The sequence below is a fragment of the Electrophorus electricus genome, chromosome 17, assembly GCF_041902795.1.
Source record: "Electrophorus electricus isolate QZ-2024a chromosome 17, ASM4190279v1, whole genome shotgun sequence".
In the NCBI taxonomy this organism is placed as follows: domain Eukaryota; kingdom Metazoa; phylum Chordata; class Actinopteri; order Gymnotiformes; family Gymnotidae; genus Electrophorus; species Electrophorus electricus.
In genome coordinates this window covers 1,197,002-1,217,469 of record NC_137513.1, presented here as the reverse complement: position 1 = coordinate 1,217,469, position 20,468 = coordinate 1,197,002, and the positions used below count along the sequence as shown (strand labels likewise).

The 20,468-nt window shown below is 46.2% G+C and overlaps 1 protein-coding gene across 2 annotated transcripts in view; it reads left to right on the top strand.

The window, feature by feature from the left end:
• caln1 (calneuron 1) overlaps positions 1-20,468 on the top strand; it is a 49,534-nt gene that overhangs the window by 25,722 nt on the left and 3,344 nt on the right. For both annotated transcript variants that reach the window (XM_035534248.2, XM_027024713.3), the window contains exon 5: positions 18,040-18,196. In XM_035534248.2, the coding sequence (XP_035390141.1) occupies positions 18,040-18,196 (157 nt within the window). The remainder of the gene's footprint in view (positions 1-18,039; positions 18,197-20,468) is intronic.

Here is a 20,468-nt window from a genome sequence, read left to right as displayed (position 1 = left end):
ACACACACATACACAGGGAGGCTGGGACACACACACACATACACAGGGAGGCTGGGACACACACACACACACACATACACAGGGAGGCTGGGACACACACACACACACACACATACACAGGGAGGCTGGGACACACACACACACACACACACATACACAGGGAGGCTGGGACACACACACACACACATACACAGGGAGGCTGGGACACACACACACACACACACACATACACAGGGAGGCTGGGACACACACACACACACACACATACACAGGGAGGCTGGGACACACACACACATACACAGGGAGGCTGGGACACACACACACACACACATACACAGGGAGGCTGGGACACACACACACACACACATACACAGGGAGGCTGGGACACACACACACACACACACACACACATACACAGGGAGGCTGGGACACACACACACACACACACATACACAGGGAGGCTGGGACACACACACACACACACACACACACATACACAGGGAGGCTGGGACACACACACACACACACATACACAGGGAGGCTGGGACACACACACACACACACACATACACAGGGAGGCTGGGACACACACACACACACACACATACACAGGGAGGCTGGGACACACACACACACACACACATACACAGGGAGGCTGGGACACACACACACACATACACAGGGAGGCTGGGACACACACACACACACATACACAGGGAGGCTGGGACACACACACACACATACACAGGGAGGCTGGGACACACACACACACACATACACAGGGAGGCTGGGACACACACACACACACATACACAGGGAGGCTGGGACACACACACACACACACACATACACAGGGAGGCTGGGACACACACACACACACACACATACACAGGGAGGCTGGGACACACACACACACACATACACAGGGAGGCTGGGACACACACACACACACATACACAGGGAGGCTGGGACACACACACACACACACATACACAGGGAGGCTGGGACACACACACACACACACATACACAGGGAGGCTGGGACACACACACACACACACACATACACAGGGAGGCTGGGACACACACACACACACACACATACACAGGGAGGCTGGGACACACACACACACACATACACAGGGAGGCTGGGACACACACACACACACACACACATACACAGGGAGGCTGGGACACACACACACACACACACACATACACAGGGAGGCTGGGACACACACACACACACATACACAGGGAGGCTGGGACACACACACACACACACACACATACACAGGGAGGCTGGGACACACACACACACACACACACATACACAGGGAGGCTGGGACACACACACACACACACACATACACAGGGAGGCTGGGACACACACACACACACACACATACACAGGGAGGCTGGGACACACACACACACACACATACACAGGGAGGCTGGGACACACACACACACACACACATACACAGGGAGGCTGGGACACACACACACACACACACACATACACAGGGAGGCTGGGACACACACACACACACATACACAGGGAGGCTGGGACACACACACACACACACACATACACAGGGAGGCTGGGACACACACACACACACACACATACACAGGGAGGCTGGGACACACACACACATACACAGGGAGGCTGGGACACACACACACACACACACATACACAGGGAGGCTGGGACACACACACACACACACACACATACACAGGGAGGCTGGGACACACACACACACACATACACAGGGAGGCTGGGACACACACACACACACACACATACACAGGGAGGCTGGGACACACACACACACACACACATACACAGGGAGGCTGGGACACACACACACATACACAGGGAGGCTGGGACACACACACACACACACATACACAGGGAGGCTGGGACACACACACACATACACAGGGAGGCTGGGACACACACACACACACACATACACAGGGAGGCTGGGACACACACACACACACACACATACACACAGGGAGGCTGGGACACACACACACACACACACACATACACAGGGAGGCTGGGACACACACACACACACATACACAGGGAGGCTGGGACACACACACACACACACACATACACAGGGAGGCTGGGACACACACACACACACACACATACACAGGGAGGCTGGGACACACACACACATACACAGGGAGGCTGGGACACACACACACACACACATACACAGGGAGGCTGGGACACACACACACATACACAGGGAGGCTGGGACACACACACACACACACATACACAGGGAGGCTGGGACACACACACACACACACACACATACACAGGGAGGCTGGGACACACACACACACACACATACACAGGGAGGCTGGGACACACACACACACACACATACACAGGGAGGCTGGGACACACACACACACACACATACACAGGGAGGCTGGGACACACACACACACACACATACACAGGGAGGCTGGGACACACACACACACACACATACACAGGGAGGCTGGGACACACACACACACACACATACACAGGGAGGCTGGGACACACACACACACACACATACACAGGGAGGCTGGGACACACACACACACACATACACAGGGAGGCTGGGACACACACACACACACACACACATACACAGGGAGGCTGGGACACACACACACACACACATACACAGGGAGGCTGGGACACACACACACACACACACACATACACAGGGAGGCTGGGACACACACACACACACACATACACAGGGAGGCTGGGACACACACACACACACACATACACAGGGAGGCTGGGACACACACACACACACACACACATACACAGGGAGGCTGGGACACACACACACACACACATACACAGGGAGGCTGGGACACACACACACACACACATACACAGGGAGGCTGGGACACACACACACACACACACACATACACAGGGAGGCTGGGACACACACACACACACACACACACATACACAGGGAGGCTGGGACACACACACACACACACACATACACAGGGAGGCTGGGACACACACACACACACACACACATACACAGGGAGGCTGGGACACACACACACACACACACACATACACAGGGAGGCTGGGACACACACACACACATACACAGGGAGGCTGGGACACACACACACACATACACAGGGAGGCTGGGACACACACACACACATACACAGGGAGGCTGGGACACACACACACACATACACAGGGAGGCTGGGACACACACACACACATACACAGGGAGGCTGGGACACACACACACACACACACATACACAGGGAGGCTGGGACACACACACACACATACACAGGGAGGCTGGGACACACACACACACATACACAGGGAGGCTGGGACACACACACACACACACATACACAGGGAGGCTGGGACACACACACATGTACATGGACTGCAACAGCAGCAGTCTGAATATCTGAAGGAATCTTGTATTTTAAATATAACGAGTCTGCTTCAGTTATATGGTGTAATGACTATATGTGAGTCTTGAGATGTCCCCATTTAACCCAGGAAGCATGAAATCTCAGCTCATCAGAAGGGGCAGCAACATAGCATGCTAATGAGCATACTAGTGAGCACACTAATTTGCACGCTAATGCTCCACAAGGGCTCCATCGATAGAGTAACAAAATGAAGGGTCCACAGGAGGCCAGCTCAGCGTTTTCCGCATGCCTTGTCCTGAACTGAGCCGCCCCCACAACTGTTCCACTTATACACCTTCAGAAATCTGAGTCCCCAGCATTCTCATCTCGGGATTTGGCTCTGGTAGATTTATTCCAGCTCTTGGGCACGGGGCCTCCGTCTTCATTTTTTAACCCACATAAGAAAGTGAATATTGCATGAAGTGCACTGGTTTGATGCAGTGGCAGGAGAGCTGTCTGGGCTATCTCCACCTGAGTGCTCTCCAGGCTAGGCTTTCTCTGCCTGTGTGCCCTCTGACTGAGGCTGAGTAGTGCTTGTGTTCTGCCCTTGGTCCTCACAGCATGTGGAACGTGTTGATCACTCCATATTGAGCTGGTTGGAGGAGAAAGGTGGATGGTAAGGGCCTAAACTTTAGTGCTGACTTACATTTCCTGACAGTTGTGTGTGTTGTTCAGGAGTATGTGGTGTCCATGGTCTGTCCTTGGATCAGTCCCTACTGAGCCACACAGGACGTTCTCCACATGCTTATGATCAGAAACACTTGGTTAACATGCAGTTGAGTATTTTCACTGTAAGCCTCCTTTCAGGTTTTGTTGAAAAATGATGCACCTTGAGAGTCCTGCTCTGTTCCTGGGCTCTGACCAGCAACTGTGAACAGAATGTCAATGGATTTGGCTGGAACAGAAACTGAAGCGTTTAAGTGATGGTTGAGCATGTTGAGTTACCATTCAGAAGATTGTTTAAATGAGTTTAAAAACATTCCACCTGAGTCCTCCTGGTGCCTTGCATTCAGATATAACTCTGCTTCTTTTGATCTTTATTTCAGGCAAATGAAGCAGACATCTAAAGCCTTGCTGGTATATTTCAAAGTGAAAAACTGACAACTCACATCTCATTGCATGCTGACAGTGCATATTTTTGTCTTGTATTTAAAACAATTGACTGCGACATCAAACGCAAACATGTAGATTTTACAACCATCACACACATCCGTCCCCAAATCACCCTAACTGTGGGTGAAACCCTAACGCAAAAAAAATTGATGCTCACGCGTAACGACTGACGCTCACGCGTAACGACTGACGCTCACGCGTAACGACTGACGCTCACGCGTAACGACTGACGCTCACGCGTAACGACTGACGCTCACGCAACACCAGGGCCCTGCTTGTGCTACGCCAGTGTCTGCCTTCGGAAAGGGAGGCTGCATGAAGGAAACACAAACGCTTCATAATAATCTTTCTCAAACATGTCTGCAGTTAGTCGCCGAACACAGACACTCGCCGCTGGCTTGCGGTGGATCTTGTTCCTGTCATTTTCCATGATGCCCACCCCTCCCCAGCAAGCCCTGTACTAAACATGTCAGCTCGCTACACATGGAACTTGCACTGGTGTGAAATGACACCATCCATTCTGAATCTTTCTCACTGGTGTTGCTGTCATGCTGATGCCAGGACCCTGGTTTCTTGTTTCTGTATGGATTCAGAGCTCATGTGGGCCTGTTCTTCACGTCTGACGCAAAGGAAACAGCACCTGTTTGGGTTTGAGTTTGCATTGCTGCGGTTGGGTGCAGATTATTAGTTATGGTTCATTTAAGAATGACCCACATAAAAGATGTCAGAATGGCTAAAGCAGAGTGTCATTCCACAGTCTGCCAGAGGACCGTAGTGTACTTCTACAAACGTCAGAGTAAACAGTGCTTCCCATGATGCTCCATACATACTCCCCCCCACCCCCCGCCTGTCACTGTCAATCTTACTCCCACTCCGTATCATATGCAATTGCACACCTGCGCATGTGCATGAAAACACGCGCGCGCGCACACATACATACACACGCAAGCACACACATGCACAAGCAAAACATTGCGCTTGCACACACACACACGTATGCAGAAATTAGACGGACAGACTTGGAGTGGGGCTGTAGTGGGATCACATCAGTATGTTCAGCAAATATGTGACAGGATGAACTTTCAGGAGATACTGCAGAGGGTTAATATCACTTAGATTAAAGGATGAACTTTCAGGAGATACTGCAGAGGGTTAATATCACTTAGATTAAAGGATGAACTTTCAGGAGATACTGCAGAGGGTTAATATCACTTAGATTAAAGGATGAACTTTCAGGAGATACTGCAGAGGGTTAATATCACTTAGATTAAAGGATGAACTTTCAGGAGATACTGCAGAGGGTTAATATCACTTAGATTAAAGGATGAACTTTCAGGAGATACTGCAGAGGGTTAATATCACTTAGATTAAAGGATGAACTTTCAGGAGATACTGCAGAGGGTTAATATCACTTAGATTAAAGGATGAACTTTCAGGAGATACTGCAGAGGGTTAATATCACTTAAAGGTGCAGCATTCTGCCTGGGCAGCACCACGTACTTGTGAAAGGCCAGTAGAACCAAATCATATCCTGAAAACTACTATACTGCTTTACTGCTCTACCACTCTACTGCTCACTATTCTACTGCTCTACTACTATACTGTGCTACTACTATACTGTTCTACTGCTATACAGCTCTACTACTGTATTACTCTACTGCTATACTACTCGCTGTTCTACTGCTCTACTACTATACTGTGCTACTACTATACTGTTCTACTGCTATACAGCTCTACTACTGTATTACTCTACTGCTATACTACTCGCTGTTCTACTGCTCTACTACTATACTGTGCTACTACTATACTGTTCTACTGCTATACAGCTCTACTACTGTATTACTCTACTGCTATACTACTTGCTGTTCTACTGCTCTACTACTATACTGTGCTACTACTATACTGCTCTACTACTGTATTACTCCTATACTGCTCTACTACTCGCTATTCTACTGCGCTACTACAATACTGCTCTACTACTTGCTATTCTACTGCTCTACTACTAAACAGATCTACTACTATACTGCTCTACTACTCGCTATTCTACTGCGCTACTACAATACTGCTCTACTACTTGCTATTCTACTGCTCTATTACTATACTGCGCTACTACTATACTGCTCTACTACTTGCTATTCTACTGCTCTACTACTATACTGCTATACTGCTCTGCTACTCACTATTCTACTACTATACTACTCTCTTCTGCTGTACTACTATACTACTTGCTATTCTACTGCTCTACTAATATACTACTCTTCTGCTCTACTACTCGCTATTTTACTGCTCTACTCGCTGCTCTTCTGCTCTACTACTTGCCACTCTCTACAGCAGTTTTTACAATTTTTCTTACTTTTCCTAGTACGTTCCATATCATTTTAAGCAGTAGTGAGTTTCTAGATTTTGTACATTCTCCATTGTCCTAGTGCTATTTTCTTGTTAGCTAATGTTAGTTTGCAGACTAGTATAAATTTAACATTAGGTTTAGGCACTGGCTGTGTGAGAATGCACATTCGATTCTGTGACCAGCAACCTCATAAATTTTGTTGTTCATGGGAGTTCTGACTTGACTCACACTCTTATACAGAGACTTAAAACTTGACTTGGGCTCACATCCTAGGGACTTGAAAACATCTTGTATGTGTGTGTATGAGACAGAGATAGATATAAAGGCATAAAAAAGATGAGAATGTGGAAGTAAAACTGCATCTGACCTGAACTGTGTCTTTAGTCCTGTAGCTTTGATTCTCCACCGTCATGTGACCTGGGTGCCCGATGAGGTGGTACGAATGTCAACACGTTGGCTGGCACCACGCTGCTGTCTGTAGCACAGGCAGGGTGCTTGACAACGACACCACATGCATATTAATGCCAGGAGCCAAAGGGATGGTGAATTATCAGATATGGAAGTAGGGCGGTGAGGGGGGACTCCTGCAGACTGGCAGAAACTCCCCCTCCTCCAAATGGAGAAACATTAAAGCAAAAAGACAGTCCTGTGCTCTGTTTAAGGAGGTTACCTGTACTGTCACTCACTGTGCTTCTCTGCAGATCTGCGGTGGACCACACAGTGTGCATCTATTGCTGATCCAGTGAACATCACAAAAGGGACTGTGTATGGCAGGAGGCTCCATCTCTCCAGCTCTTGTAGTTAAAAGGAAGAGACTCCCTCCTCCTCCACTCACGACTCGGGTTTTTTCATACGTAATGGGACAGTGTCTTGCTCTTTGGAATGTATGCACTTTGAAAATCTTGTGCATTGCAGTAAGTTGAGGTACTTCTGTTGCTTGGAGGAGCCCTCGAGTCTTTAAAGTTTCAGCACTGTTTGTCTGCACTGTAGAGACAGCACACATGATGTGTGGAAGTTCTGCATTGCTCTGCATTATAAGTTTGCTTATTTTTTGAAGATCAGAATTTGCCTGGATAGGTATGGCAAATGAAACCATGCCAGATTAGTCTTGTGAAGTTTTCACAAGACAGACTGTGACTCGCTTCTGATGGAAAGGTCCTGTTGATTTGCAGTGTGGCCAGCTCTGCTCTGCAGGGCAGCGGTGGACCATTGGAGGCTTTCTCCATGCAGGTAGGGAAGCAATGTAAGTGATTATGGAGATCATGGAGGGAGAGCTGGAATAAACCCAGTAAGCACTCCTCCCCAACGATCACGTCTGCACTGCGTTTGAAATGACAGCTGTGTCAGCTCACACACCCACTCGATCTCTACACCGTGGAGAGTGGCAGGATGACGCACGTTATGGATATGATGAGTATCTATTGCAAAAAGGGCCAAAGACTGATGAAGATCAAATAAGATTTACTTTTAATTTGACACACTATTCAGGATATTACTTTTTTACATCATAATTTATTCTTCAATACTTTGATGATCCATAATAAATATTAGTTTTCCATAACATGCTGTAATTTACACTCTTTTCTAAGAGGGTAATGATCTCCATGGTCAGTGCTGAACAAGATCAAGCCAGACCAAGTCAGCAGATTTAATCTTCTGATAAAGGATAAATCTCCTGATCATTTGTATCCTACTTTAATTTGTGTATTCATCAGTGTATAAATCTGTCACTTGCATTACCACTGAAAACATTAAAACATAAAAAAAAAAAAATCTACTGAAGTGGCTGTAGGTTAGTGGTGCAGTGGAAGTGTTTGTTCAAAGAAATGTTTCTAAATGTGAGTTTTTCATCCTATGTTTTTTTTAAAATTTTTTGTAAATAAATGGCCTACAAAGTCTTTAACCCACTTTGGGAGGAGATTATAATTATTACACTTGTTATGGTTGTAATTAATTAGTTAATTATTGGTGTTTTAATTAAAAGGCCACTTATGCTCCCGAGTCCACATGTGCAGGGTGCAAAGGAACTTAAGATTTTATTTTGTGTTTACATATTCCTGCATAAGAGTCAAATCTGAATTCAATATACAGAAAGTAACAAATAATATGGTTTTACAAATATTACGGGGGTCGTAGTATTAGAAATTGTAGCGGGGTAGGAACTCCAATACCCGAACTTTATGACTATTAATTATATTCAAATGACTAAGACCAGACGTGAATAAGCTATGAACGTTATTGTTGCCTCTTCAACACCAATTAAATTTACATAAAAGCCATGTAAAGACAATGTCTAATCAATCTAACTTCAAACTGGAATTACATCCAATCATTCATGACACGTACCAGTCTAGATAGCTATAGAGAAAACAAAACATTTCAGTATACAGACTGAGTGCTGCAAAGACGTCGAATGTTCTCGCGCAAATGAAAACAATATCAGCACTTAGATCACAGTGTAATTATTTAAATCTCTCCAAACATCACTGAAATCTAAAAAATTCTTCTTCTTCTGTAACTTCACTTTATAATGTGCTTATCTTCTCGCTCTCTCCGCCTGTCCCTCAGATTGTCCCTCATGCTAATGTTCTCGTCTCATCTAGTCCCTCCGCCAGACCAATCAAACATCAGGATAAATGAGTGATGCACTGAACGCCAATCATTCACTCAGTCATACTCATACGTCGTTTATCCCATATTTAAATGAATATTCTAGACTGACCCACACACAAATCCATCAACTCAATATCCTTTAATCCTTAAAGGAAAAAATCAAATTACACTGGGTTAACCTCGGAGCTCCTTTTCTCTCCTGGGCTAAATAAGGAAGGAAAAGTCAAATAGCTTGTGAGGTTTTCATATTGGACCTGTAATATGTGATATGGAGTTTGTTTCAGCTGGAGGAGGAAATTGATCTACGTCAAATCTGGAAGTGTAGTTACTAGCTAATACTAGCGTTTGCTAGTTCACCTGCATGCTGTTCTCACTGCTCGGTAAACCTGTGTGTCACATGCTTGCAGACACACTGGAGAAATCTAGCACTTTTTCTACTTATCCTGCCGAAGCTGGTGTTTCACTATTTCAATTTAGAATACGCAGACGCAACTGAGCTTGTTCGAAGATGAGAATCCCTGTTACTTAAGCCTTGTTGGAAGTGCAGTAGTAGATCTACATTTTGGGTGATTTTTATTTATCTACTTTTGACAAGGATTGAGATTTTATGCTACTCAGCTGTTTGCTGACAGCAAACTCTATAGCTAGTTAGTTCCACTGTTAGCTCTGTTTACTAGTTAAGTTCCCTCCATAGCTGGCAGGTTTTGTTCACTCATTTGCTTTCATTCAAACTGTACCCCGATTTTCCAGCATGGATGGCCTTTTATTCAAATAGAGAGAGAGAACAAAAACAAGACACACACACACACACACACACATACATATATACTGTAGAAGAGTCTAGGTGAGTAATTACAGTTCCTGGGATCTGCTGGATCCATTCTCCCAGTTTGGGGGTCACAGCCCCTAGTGCTCCTGATGACCATGGGAACCACAGTTGCCTTCACCTTCCACATGTTTTCCAGCTCTTCTTTTAGCCCTTGGAGTTTCTCAAGCTTTTCACGTTCCTTGTTGCTATCACCTGGGATTGCTACATCTATCACTTCCATCCTGCTGTTATGAGCTGGATTGTCTCAGGAGCATCTTTACACAGCCTGCATCTGGGGTCCTGTCTGGTGTCCTGTCTCATCCCAGCCTCTATTGATCTTGTATTCAGAGCTTGTTCCTTTACTACCATGATTAGTTCTTCTGTCTTTCAGTCCAGCCTTTTCCAGCCATTGGTAGGATTTTTCCATGTCACCCACTTCCGCATATATATATAAAATGTTTCAGGTTCGCTATTGCTGTTATGCAGATTTAGTGCAATATAAGAAATGAATATAAGTAATAAATACAAATAATAAATTTGTGCCTCAACAAATACAGATACAAATTCAAACACTGGGCTCTCTACACATTCTGTCCTGTGAAAGCTTTCACATATTCATTCACATATTCATATTCAAGGATGTTTTCACATATTCATTAATAACTGCCCTCTGTCTTTACTACAGTTCTGTAATTCACTCCTAGTCATAAGTAAAACTCATTTGATTTGTGTGGTGTGTTTTTGCCCTTTTGGCATTCCATAGTGAGATACAAGTGAATGGATGGATTTGATCCCAGCAATTGTGGCTATGGTCCATTTCCCAAGTGTTCCCCTCTGCGGTCTGCTGGGACAGCAGCCTCACGGCTCGAGATATTGGCTATCCAGTCAGATCCCTGGCAATCCAATCGGATTTCTGGCTGTCCAATCACACGTCAACTCCTTCTGTCCTTTCCTTTTACGTCTTGGTTATGCTGGTGCTCCTCCCCTTCATCAGCATGCTGCTCCTTGACATGTTGGTGAGCTTGGATAATGGAGCCATAAATTATCTTGGATGGAGGGGGCAGTGGAGCAGTGTAACGGATAGGCTGTTGAGAGATTCTGATCGATACAGCGGAGCTGCTGCTTCAACAACAAGGACGTATGAATCGCTCCTATCCTTGCACTGGGAGTCAGGGCTTAGCACTGCAGCCTGGCACTTCATAACTCTCCTTCATATCATGCTCATTTTCAAGGGGAACTCCATCAGATTAAAATGCTCCTGGTCCATAAATTTACCAGACATGCATTTTTATTTCCTTTAAAAAAAATTTCCTCTGTGACACATGCTGGTAGACTGTTCAGTGGATTCAGGAGTTCATTGTAATGTTAATTTGTGTGTACACATTTATCCACATGTAGCCTCCATACCATAGTACTGATTGAGCTCAAATTAGGACATTAATGCACTTGAGCTCAAAAGGTAATTACCAAACCATTACAGTGCTGACTCAGGTATGTGATGGCACTGGAAGCATTAAGCTCTTGAGTGCCGTGGCTCTCTATGACCCCAGAGTGAACTCTCTGTACCAGGTATCGCAAGTGCCTGTCAACCCCTGCCTGTCTTCTGAGGCTCTCCTTAGGCTGTGCAGTGCTCTAGTGCACCAGGACTGAAATAGCAGAATGCTGTTCTGTATCTGTTGTACAGAGACAACGGCACAACTGAAGGAGCTGTCGCTATGACGACCACTCTGAGACAAATAATGGGTATAATACCCAATGACTTAAATTATGGATTTCAAAAACTACGCAGTTGTGGTACATTCCTGTCATTATACAGTGGTGGTAAATTCTTGTCACTACACAATGATGGTACATTTCTGTCACTACACAGTGGTGGTATATTCCTGTCAGCAGTTTATCTGAAAAGCAGCACTCACACTAGTATGTGGGAATGTTATCAGAATTCCGCACGGCATGGCTCTTTTAATCCTGTTTCCAGTTGGTTGCTCATGGTATTACTGGAAGAGCCGTGACGCAAGATGACCTGCTAAATGGCTTCTGGAAATAGGAAAGTTGTGTGTCTCATAGGACCCTGAGTTACACGATGGCCCAGAGAACTGTGTGTGTGTGTGTGTGTGTGTGTGTGTGTGTGTGTGTGTGTGTGTCTTCAGATGCTCCGTGCTGCTTCATATTTCTGTCACTCCGTGTACTGCGAAACGTCAGTCATGGTTCAAGCTTTCTGGGCAATCATCATTACTAGTGTAGTGATGTATCAGTGGGCCCACCATAGAGGCCAAGAATAAATAAATAAACAAAAAGCCGTGAAGATCTTCTGAGTGGGACTTGGGGCGTGTGCGGATGATGAAAGGGCTTTGTGGATGTTTAAGGACACAGTGAAGCTGCTCTGTGCTGGGAAACTGGACCACACAGAATGGTGATATATGGCATAGTGTGCTTGTCAGATGAATGTGGAATCAGGCCACGTGTTCAGGGCATCTGTGCGATGGGCTGGTATTCATTTATGTAGTAAGGAGTGGCAAATGGGCACTTACAACAAAATGAAGATTTCAGATGCATTCACATTTGAAGAATCTTTTTTATTTTATTTACTCATTAATTTTGTTACTCACGCCCTCTCACACATATGCTCATATTAAATGATGATGATTAAATGCAGTCAGGCTGGGCAGTGATTGGACACAGTTTCAGTGCACCGTGACGACAGGACAGATTCTATTGGCCACAGCTTCAGGGCACCGTGACAACAAGACAGATCGCATTAGCATGCTGGTAATCGACACGAAGCCGACTGGTGCACAGCGTGAGGTGCATGTGTCAATACAATGCTAGCGCTGTATTTGGGAGTAGCTCAATACAGCTCAATATGCATATGCCCTAAGTTCAGCGCACAGAGCTAGGCCGCCATCACAGGACATTCATCCCCGGAGGACAACCATCGTAAATCTCTTTTACGTCGGGTCGCTTTGCCATCCATCAATGCTAGTGCTGATGTCAGCTGATTGTATTTACATGTAAAACACATGTCAGAGAGAGGCATTGACAGGGTGTTTTACATATGTAATACAAGTTTAGAAGTTGAGTTTTTTTCTTTAACACCAGATTTATACTGCGCTCAGTAGGCATATAGTGAGTGACATCCAGAAGTTATCAGAAGTTACACTGCTTTACGCAGGAGGTGGCAATATTGTGATGTGGGGTGTGTGATGGTGAGTGTGTGCGTCAGTGTGTGCAGGCACCAGCCAATGGCAGATGTCAGTTTTGCTGTAGTAGATGTGGATTTCCTCTGACTGCTCAGGCACAGGGAGGTGTGGGAGTACTGGATCAGTGTGCTGGAACACAGGGAGGTGTAGGAATACTGGATCAGTGTGCTGGAACACAGGGAGGAGTAGGAGCACTGGATCAGTGTGCTGGAACACAGGGAGGAGTAGGAGCACTGGTGCAGTGTGCTGGAACACAGGGAGGTGTAGGAATACTGGATCAGTGTGCTGGAACACAGGGAGGAGTAGGAGCACTGGATCAGTGTGCTGGAACACAGGGAGGTGTAGGAATACTGGATTAGTGTGCTGGAACACAGGGAGGAGTAGGAGCACTGGATCAGTGTGCTGGAACACAGGGAGGTGTAGGAATACTGGATCAGTGTGCTGGAACACAGGGAGGTGTGGGAGCACTGGATCAGTGTGCTGGAACACAGGGAGGTGTGGGAGCACTGGATCAGTGTGCTGGAACACAGGGAGGTGTAGGAGCACTGGATCAGTGTGCTGGAACACAGGGAGGTGTGGGAGCACTGGATCAGTGTGCTGGAACACAGGGAGGTGTAGGAATACTGGATCAGTGTGCTGGAACACAGGGAGGAGTAGGAGCACTGGATCAGTGTGCTGGAACACAGGGAGGTGTAGGAATACTGGATCAGTGTGCTGGAACACAGGGAGGTGTAGGAATACTGGATTAGTGTGCTGGAACACAGGGAGGAGTAGGAGCACTGGATCAGTGTGCTGGAACACAGGGAGGTGTAGGAATACTGGATCAGTGTGCTGGAACACAGGGAGGAGTAGGAGCACTGGATCAGTGTGCTGGAACACAGGGAGGTGTAGGAATACTGGATCAGTGTGCTGGAACACAGGGAGGTGTAGGAATACTGGATTAGTGTGCTGGAACACAGGGAGGAGTAGGAGCACTGGATCAGTGTGCTGGAACACAGGGAGGTGTGGGAGCACTGGATCAGTGTGCTGGAACACAGGGAGGTGTGGGAGTACTGGATCAGTGTGCTGGAACACAGGGAGGAGTAGGAGCACTGGATCAGTGTGCTGGAACACAGGGAGGTGTGGGAGTACTGGATCAGTGTGCTGGAACACAGGGAGGAGTAGGAGCACTGGACCAGTGTGCTCGAACACAGGGAGGTGTAGGAATACTGGATCAGTGTGCTGGAACACAGGGAGGTGTAGGAATACTGGATCAGTGTGCTGGAACACAGGGAGGAGTGGGAGCACTGGTGCAGTGTGCTGGAACACAGGGAGGTGTGGGAGCACTGGTGCAGTGTGCTGGAACACAGGGCGGTGTGGGAGCACTGGATCAGTGTGCTGGAACACAGGGAGGTGTGGGAGCACTGGATCAGTGTGCTGGAACACAGGGAGGTGTGGGAGCACTGGATCAGTGTGCTGGAACACAGGGAGGTGTGGGAGCACTGGATCAGTGTGCTGGAACACAGGGAGGTGTGGGAGCACTGGATCAGTGTGCTGGAACACAGGGAGGTGTGGGAGTACTGGATCAGTGTGCTGGAACACAGGGAGGAGTAGGAGCACTGGATCAGTGTGCTGGAACACAGGGAGGTGTGGGAGTACTGGATCAGTGTGCTGGAACACAGGGAGGAGTAGGAGCACTGGACCAGTGTGCTCGAACACAGGGAGGTGTAGGAATACTGGATCAGTGTGCTGGAACACAGGGAGGTGTAGGAATACTGGATCAGTGTGCTGGAACACAGGGAGGAGTGGGAGCACTGGTGCAGTGTGCTGGAACACAGGGAGGTGTGGAACTGTCCAGTTCCAAGCTCTGCATTTATTGAACTCCAGGATGGAGTGATTCTGGACATGGTACAGCTCACCTATGCCTCTGTACTCCAAAGGTTAAAACAAAGAAGCAGAGAAAAGATCATGGACCATTCTGCCCCACTGCCCTCAGATTGCAGTTCTCTCACACACATCAGGACTCACACACACACACACACACACACACACACATACATTACTGCTGTTCAGTCCTAAAGGTTATTATGACTCTTTTCCAGTCATATAAATGCAATTTACTTTTCAGAGAAGACGATGTATAAGACTGTACATAAAATGGAATTTTCTCTCTCATGGGGAAGACACTGAGTGAGAGAGAGTCATGCCCGCTGTGCGGTGCACTAAAGCAGTCGAGTGATGAGACAACAGTGAGTTGTCATTTAGTTCACGTCTAAAAACCCAAAACACTCCCAGCCCTTGTCATGAATGGCCAGGCTGCTGGACACAGGCGAACCACAGCTGAACCTCTCGTTCTGTAGGATTCGTTCTGATCTGCTTTTGACCCATCAAAATTTGAAACAGTGAGTCTGTAGAGGGAGTTTTCCCAGAAAGAAACCCAAGCAGGATATAGAGGAGGTCCTACGTAGCGAAGAGACGCCTCTGTCTGGCTGATGAACTAAAACTGATTGTAATTTTCAGCCTGATATTTTAATCCTTCTAGACTCATCTCACGCGGGTGGAGGGACCAACTGCTCAAGCTGTGAGGCACTTTAAAGCACTTTAACCCAACTGGCCAAGTCCTTGTCTGCCTGTTTAATGGCGGATTTCTTTTCAGGCCCTAGAAATGATTCAAAGTGCCAGTGCACACCTTCAGTATGACGTCTCTCTTGTTTAATTCTTCATTTGTATCTCTATGTAATAGATCCTGTTCTTGTACTCTTATCCATTCTAGCAATTCTGTTTTGTTTACTTTAGTCTTCTCCATTAGATTTATTAGCTTTTGTCATCGCCTGCTCTGCTGCAAATTTGCTCTTTGTTTTTGAATTTCCTGTTTGTCTATTTGTGTAATATAACATTTACATGTAGCTGACACTTTTATCCAAAGCAACTTACAATCATAGCTGAACCCAACTTGAGTAATTGAGGGTTAAGGGTCATGCTCAGGGGTCCAACAGTGGCAAGCTGGTAGCAGGGGCACTTGAACCAGAAACTTTCTTATTACTAGTCATGTACCTTAACCAGTGGGCTACCACATAACCGTCATTTCCTATCTGTGTGTGTGCAAGTCCATTCTGATTCCTGCATATCTGATGATCCCAGCTGGGAAACATCTGCTCTTCAGCCAGATCAAGGTGCTTTCTGCCTGCTCACAGGAGCAAATTTGACATTTACGGCATTTAGCCGATGTTTTATCCAAAAAAAGACTTGAACGCAACTTGAGGGTTAAGGCTTTGTTCAGCGGAATCCTGGCAGTGGTGGAACTTGAGCTGACAACCTTCTGATTACTAATCCAGTAACTTACCCACTGAGCCACCACTGGCTCTAGTGAAGCGGGAAACTACAGGCACCAATGCTGCCAATGTGAAACCATGATGCCAAGACGCCCGCTTGAAGTAATATACAAAGTCACCCTCACGCACACTGTAGGTGGTATAACCAAAGTCCCCTCAGATATGGTGGTAGAACCCCTCGTCCTTACTGGCTTTCAGAAATCCAGTAAAATTAAACATTACAGTGGCAGTGTGCATACTGTGCCTGTAATAGTTTAGAGGTTGTCAGATGTATTAGCCTGTCAGCTATTGTAATCTCCTGTTGTGTTTCATTATGAGTCTGATAAAACCACAGCTTGGTCTAGCAGTGCTTTCTCTTTAGAGCACTAAAATTAGAAACTGAATCTCCATGTCCCAAATTTTCTGGAAACTGAAAGAGGGGAAGTGGAATGTAGGTTTCTCTGTTTCAAGATTCACTTACCTCTTAAGAGATGTAGTGACACGCTGCCTCTCCGAGCCTTTAGCCTGACAGCTCTGTTAATAATCGGTCACACTGATCTACTGGAAAGGGAATTACCTGGCCCTGAGACATCGATCCATGTGATGGACGACACCACGCTGAATAAGTTAATATCATTAACATGCTTCTCTTACAGGTCGCAAAAAATGCAGACCATTGAACATATTAGCAGGAAGTGCACAGATGGTCCAGGTTTCTCCCCTTGTCGGATGCAATGACACAGACCACAGCTGTGAGGTTTGAGCTGTGAGATTTTCAATCAGGTGAAGATGTGAAGTAAACATATTGCAGCATGAGATTAGGCTAAACTTCTTAAGTGCATAACTGCACAACGATCAGATTTGTCCAAGGAGCAATACGGTTATTTTCAGCGAACTTTGTGAAACAGTAGGAGTTAAGGGGACCTTTGATAGAACGTACGCAGAGATCAGAGGACACAGAGCGTGGAAAAAAAAAAGTGGGTCTCTGTTTATTTAATTTTATTTAATCTAGACAACAGGTTCTGAAAAAAGGTACTGAAGGACATTGAATCACAAGATTCCCCTGATTACAAAACCACCTTTTAATCTCCAGCTGTGTGTACAGAGATGGATTGGTGGTTTTCTCATGGTGACGTCTCCGTTTCCTGACGAGGCTCCTCTGTGTGTGGTGCAGTTCGACATGCAGCGGATGACCCTGGAGGAGCTGAAGCACATCCTCTTCCATGCCTTCCGTGACCACCTCACGATGAAGGACATAGAAAACATTATCATCAATGAGGAGGAGAGCCTCAACGAGAACGCAGACAACTGCCAGACCGAGTTTGAAGGAGGTGAGTCCAATGGTCCTGACTGCAGGTGTGTGTGTGTCTATGTGCAGATGTGTGTGTGTGTGTCTACATGCAGGGGTGTGTCTGCGTGTAGGTGTGTCTACTTGCAGGGGTGTATCTGCGTGTGTGCATGCAGGTGTGTGTCTGTGTGTAGGTGTGTCTGCATGCAGGTGCGTCTCCATGCAGGTGTGTGTCTGTGTGCAGGTGTGTCTACATGCAGGGGTGTATCTGCGTGTGTGCATGCAGGTGCGTGTCTGCGTGCAGGTGTATTTGTGTGTGTGTGCATATTCCATAGTGTTTCTATACTTTGCAGTGCTTGCGATTACCAGATACCCTCAAAGAAAATTCCAAAGGCCATTGGAAGTGGGTTTGTATGGAGAGGCAAAAAAACCTCACATTTGTAGTCAAACATCAAATGGACTTTGACATCTTTCAGATCTGTATTCCATTCAGATGATGGAACTAATTTAAAGCACTACGTAATTCAGCAGTTTACCTGAAGAGGAAAACCAAAGTTAAAATCATGCAGCCTGTCAAATGTCAAAATCTGATCAACTGCAAAACAGAGTATTTAATAAACCCTTTAATCACAGTATATTTCAATAAATCCATTCATTTCAGCCGTTTTATAATGGAGCATTTAAATGAACCCATTCCAAGTGCTCTAAAATGAGGTCACATGTTAATGGCATCATGTGGACTAAATAGTCACAGTGCTTCCCATGATTTCCTGTCATGAAGGACAGTGTGCTTCTGGGCTTTGTTTGCAATGACAGATCTCATATCATTTGCAAGAGTTCCACCTAGTGACTACGCCTCCTCATGAATATGCAGAAACTATTTGATAGATAGGGCAAATATGCACATTCAAAGCCTCTGTGGTCAAAGGACTATATGTGAAAGCTGAATCTTTTTGGGATATTTATGCATAATGTAAGCAGGAGGAGGGAATTAAAGAAGTGGGTGTGGCTTCTCTAGGTGACCCACTGCTTTACATATTGGAGTGGGAGTCCGTCCCACCCTCACAGGGCCGGTTGTGTCAAGATGGAGGTATATCCTTACCTTAAGTATAACTTGGGGACCAAGTACATTTTGCATTTAAAGTTTTCACTTGATGAATTGTACTCAAGGTTATCAGCCTGAAACTCATAACATGCCAGAAACCATAGGAAGGTTTTACTCTGACCAGTGGACACTAGCCGAGGAGGTAAACATATGTAATGCTGTTTTTGTGCGGTCCTCAGGAGGTGACCATAGCAGGTGTCAGACAGGTGAGGGACGTCCGTCCTTAACAGCCTTGTGCTCACCAGTTCTCAACACGCCTGTGACTCAAAGTTTGCAGGAACTGCTACGTCACCATCAGTCACTCCCCATAGTAGCCTGAGCGGAGAGGGCAGTGTCTCCGCACTGTGACCACAGCCGAACTACAGTTAAACCACAGCCGAACTACAGTTAAACCACAGCCGAACCACAGTTAAACCACAGCCACAGCCGAACCACAGTTAAACCACAGCTGGAATTACAGCCGAACCACAGTTAAACCACAGCCGAACCACAGTTAAACCTCAGCTGGAACCACAGCCAAACCACAGCCGAACCACAGACAAACCACAGTTAAACCACAGCTGAACCACAGTTAAACCACTGTTAAACCACAGCCACAGTTAAACCACAGTTAAACCAGTTAAACCACAGCCGAACCACAGCCGAACCACAGCTGAACCACAGCCGAACCACAGTTAAACCACAGTTAAACCACAGCCGAACCGCAGTCAAACCACAGCCGAACCGCAGTCAAACCACAGCCGGAACCGCAGCCGATCCACAGTTAAACCACAGCCAAACCACAGTTAAACCACAGCAGAACCACAACTGACCACAGTTAAACCACAGCTGAAACCACCATTGAAACACAGCTAAACCACAGTTAAACCACAGCTGAAACCACAGAACCAAAGCTTCTAATTACAGTGGCTGTGTTCACGTTGTTTTCCACAGTAAATATATATAAATTTATGGGTGTGGTCATAATGCAGGGACATAAAATATAAACATTACACCACACAGGTACATTCTAATATTTTCAAGAATAGTGTTGAAGGGCTTAATTAAGACTCATTTGCATAATCATACTTATCTCTGTATTAATGGGCTATAAATATATTAAAGTTATTAAACTGTGTATCAGTAATAGCTACATGTAAAGTAGAAAGTTGTGTGTTAATGTAGTTAGGCAACTTCTGTTATTCATATGCACACACACACACACAAATAT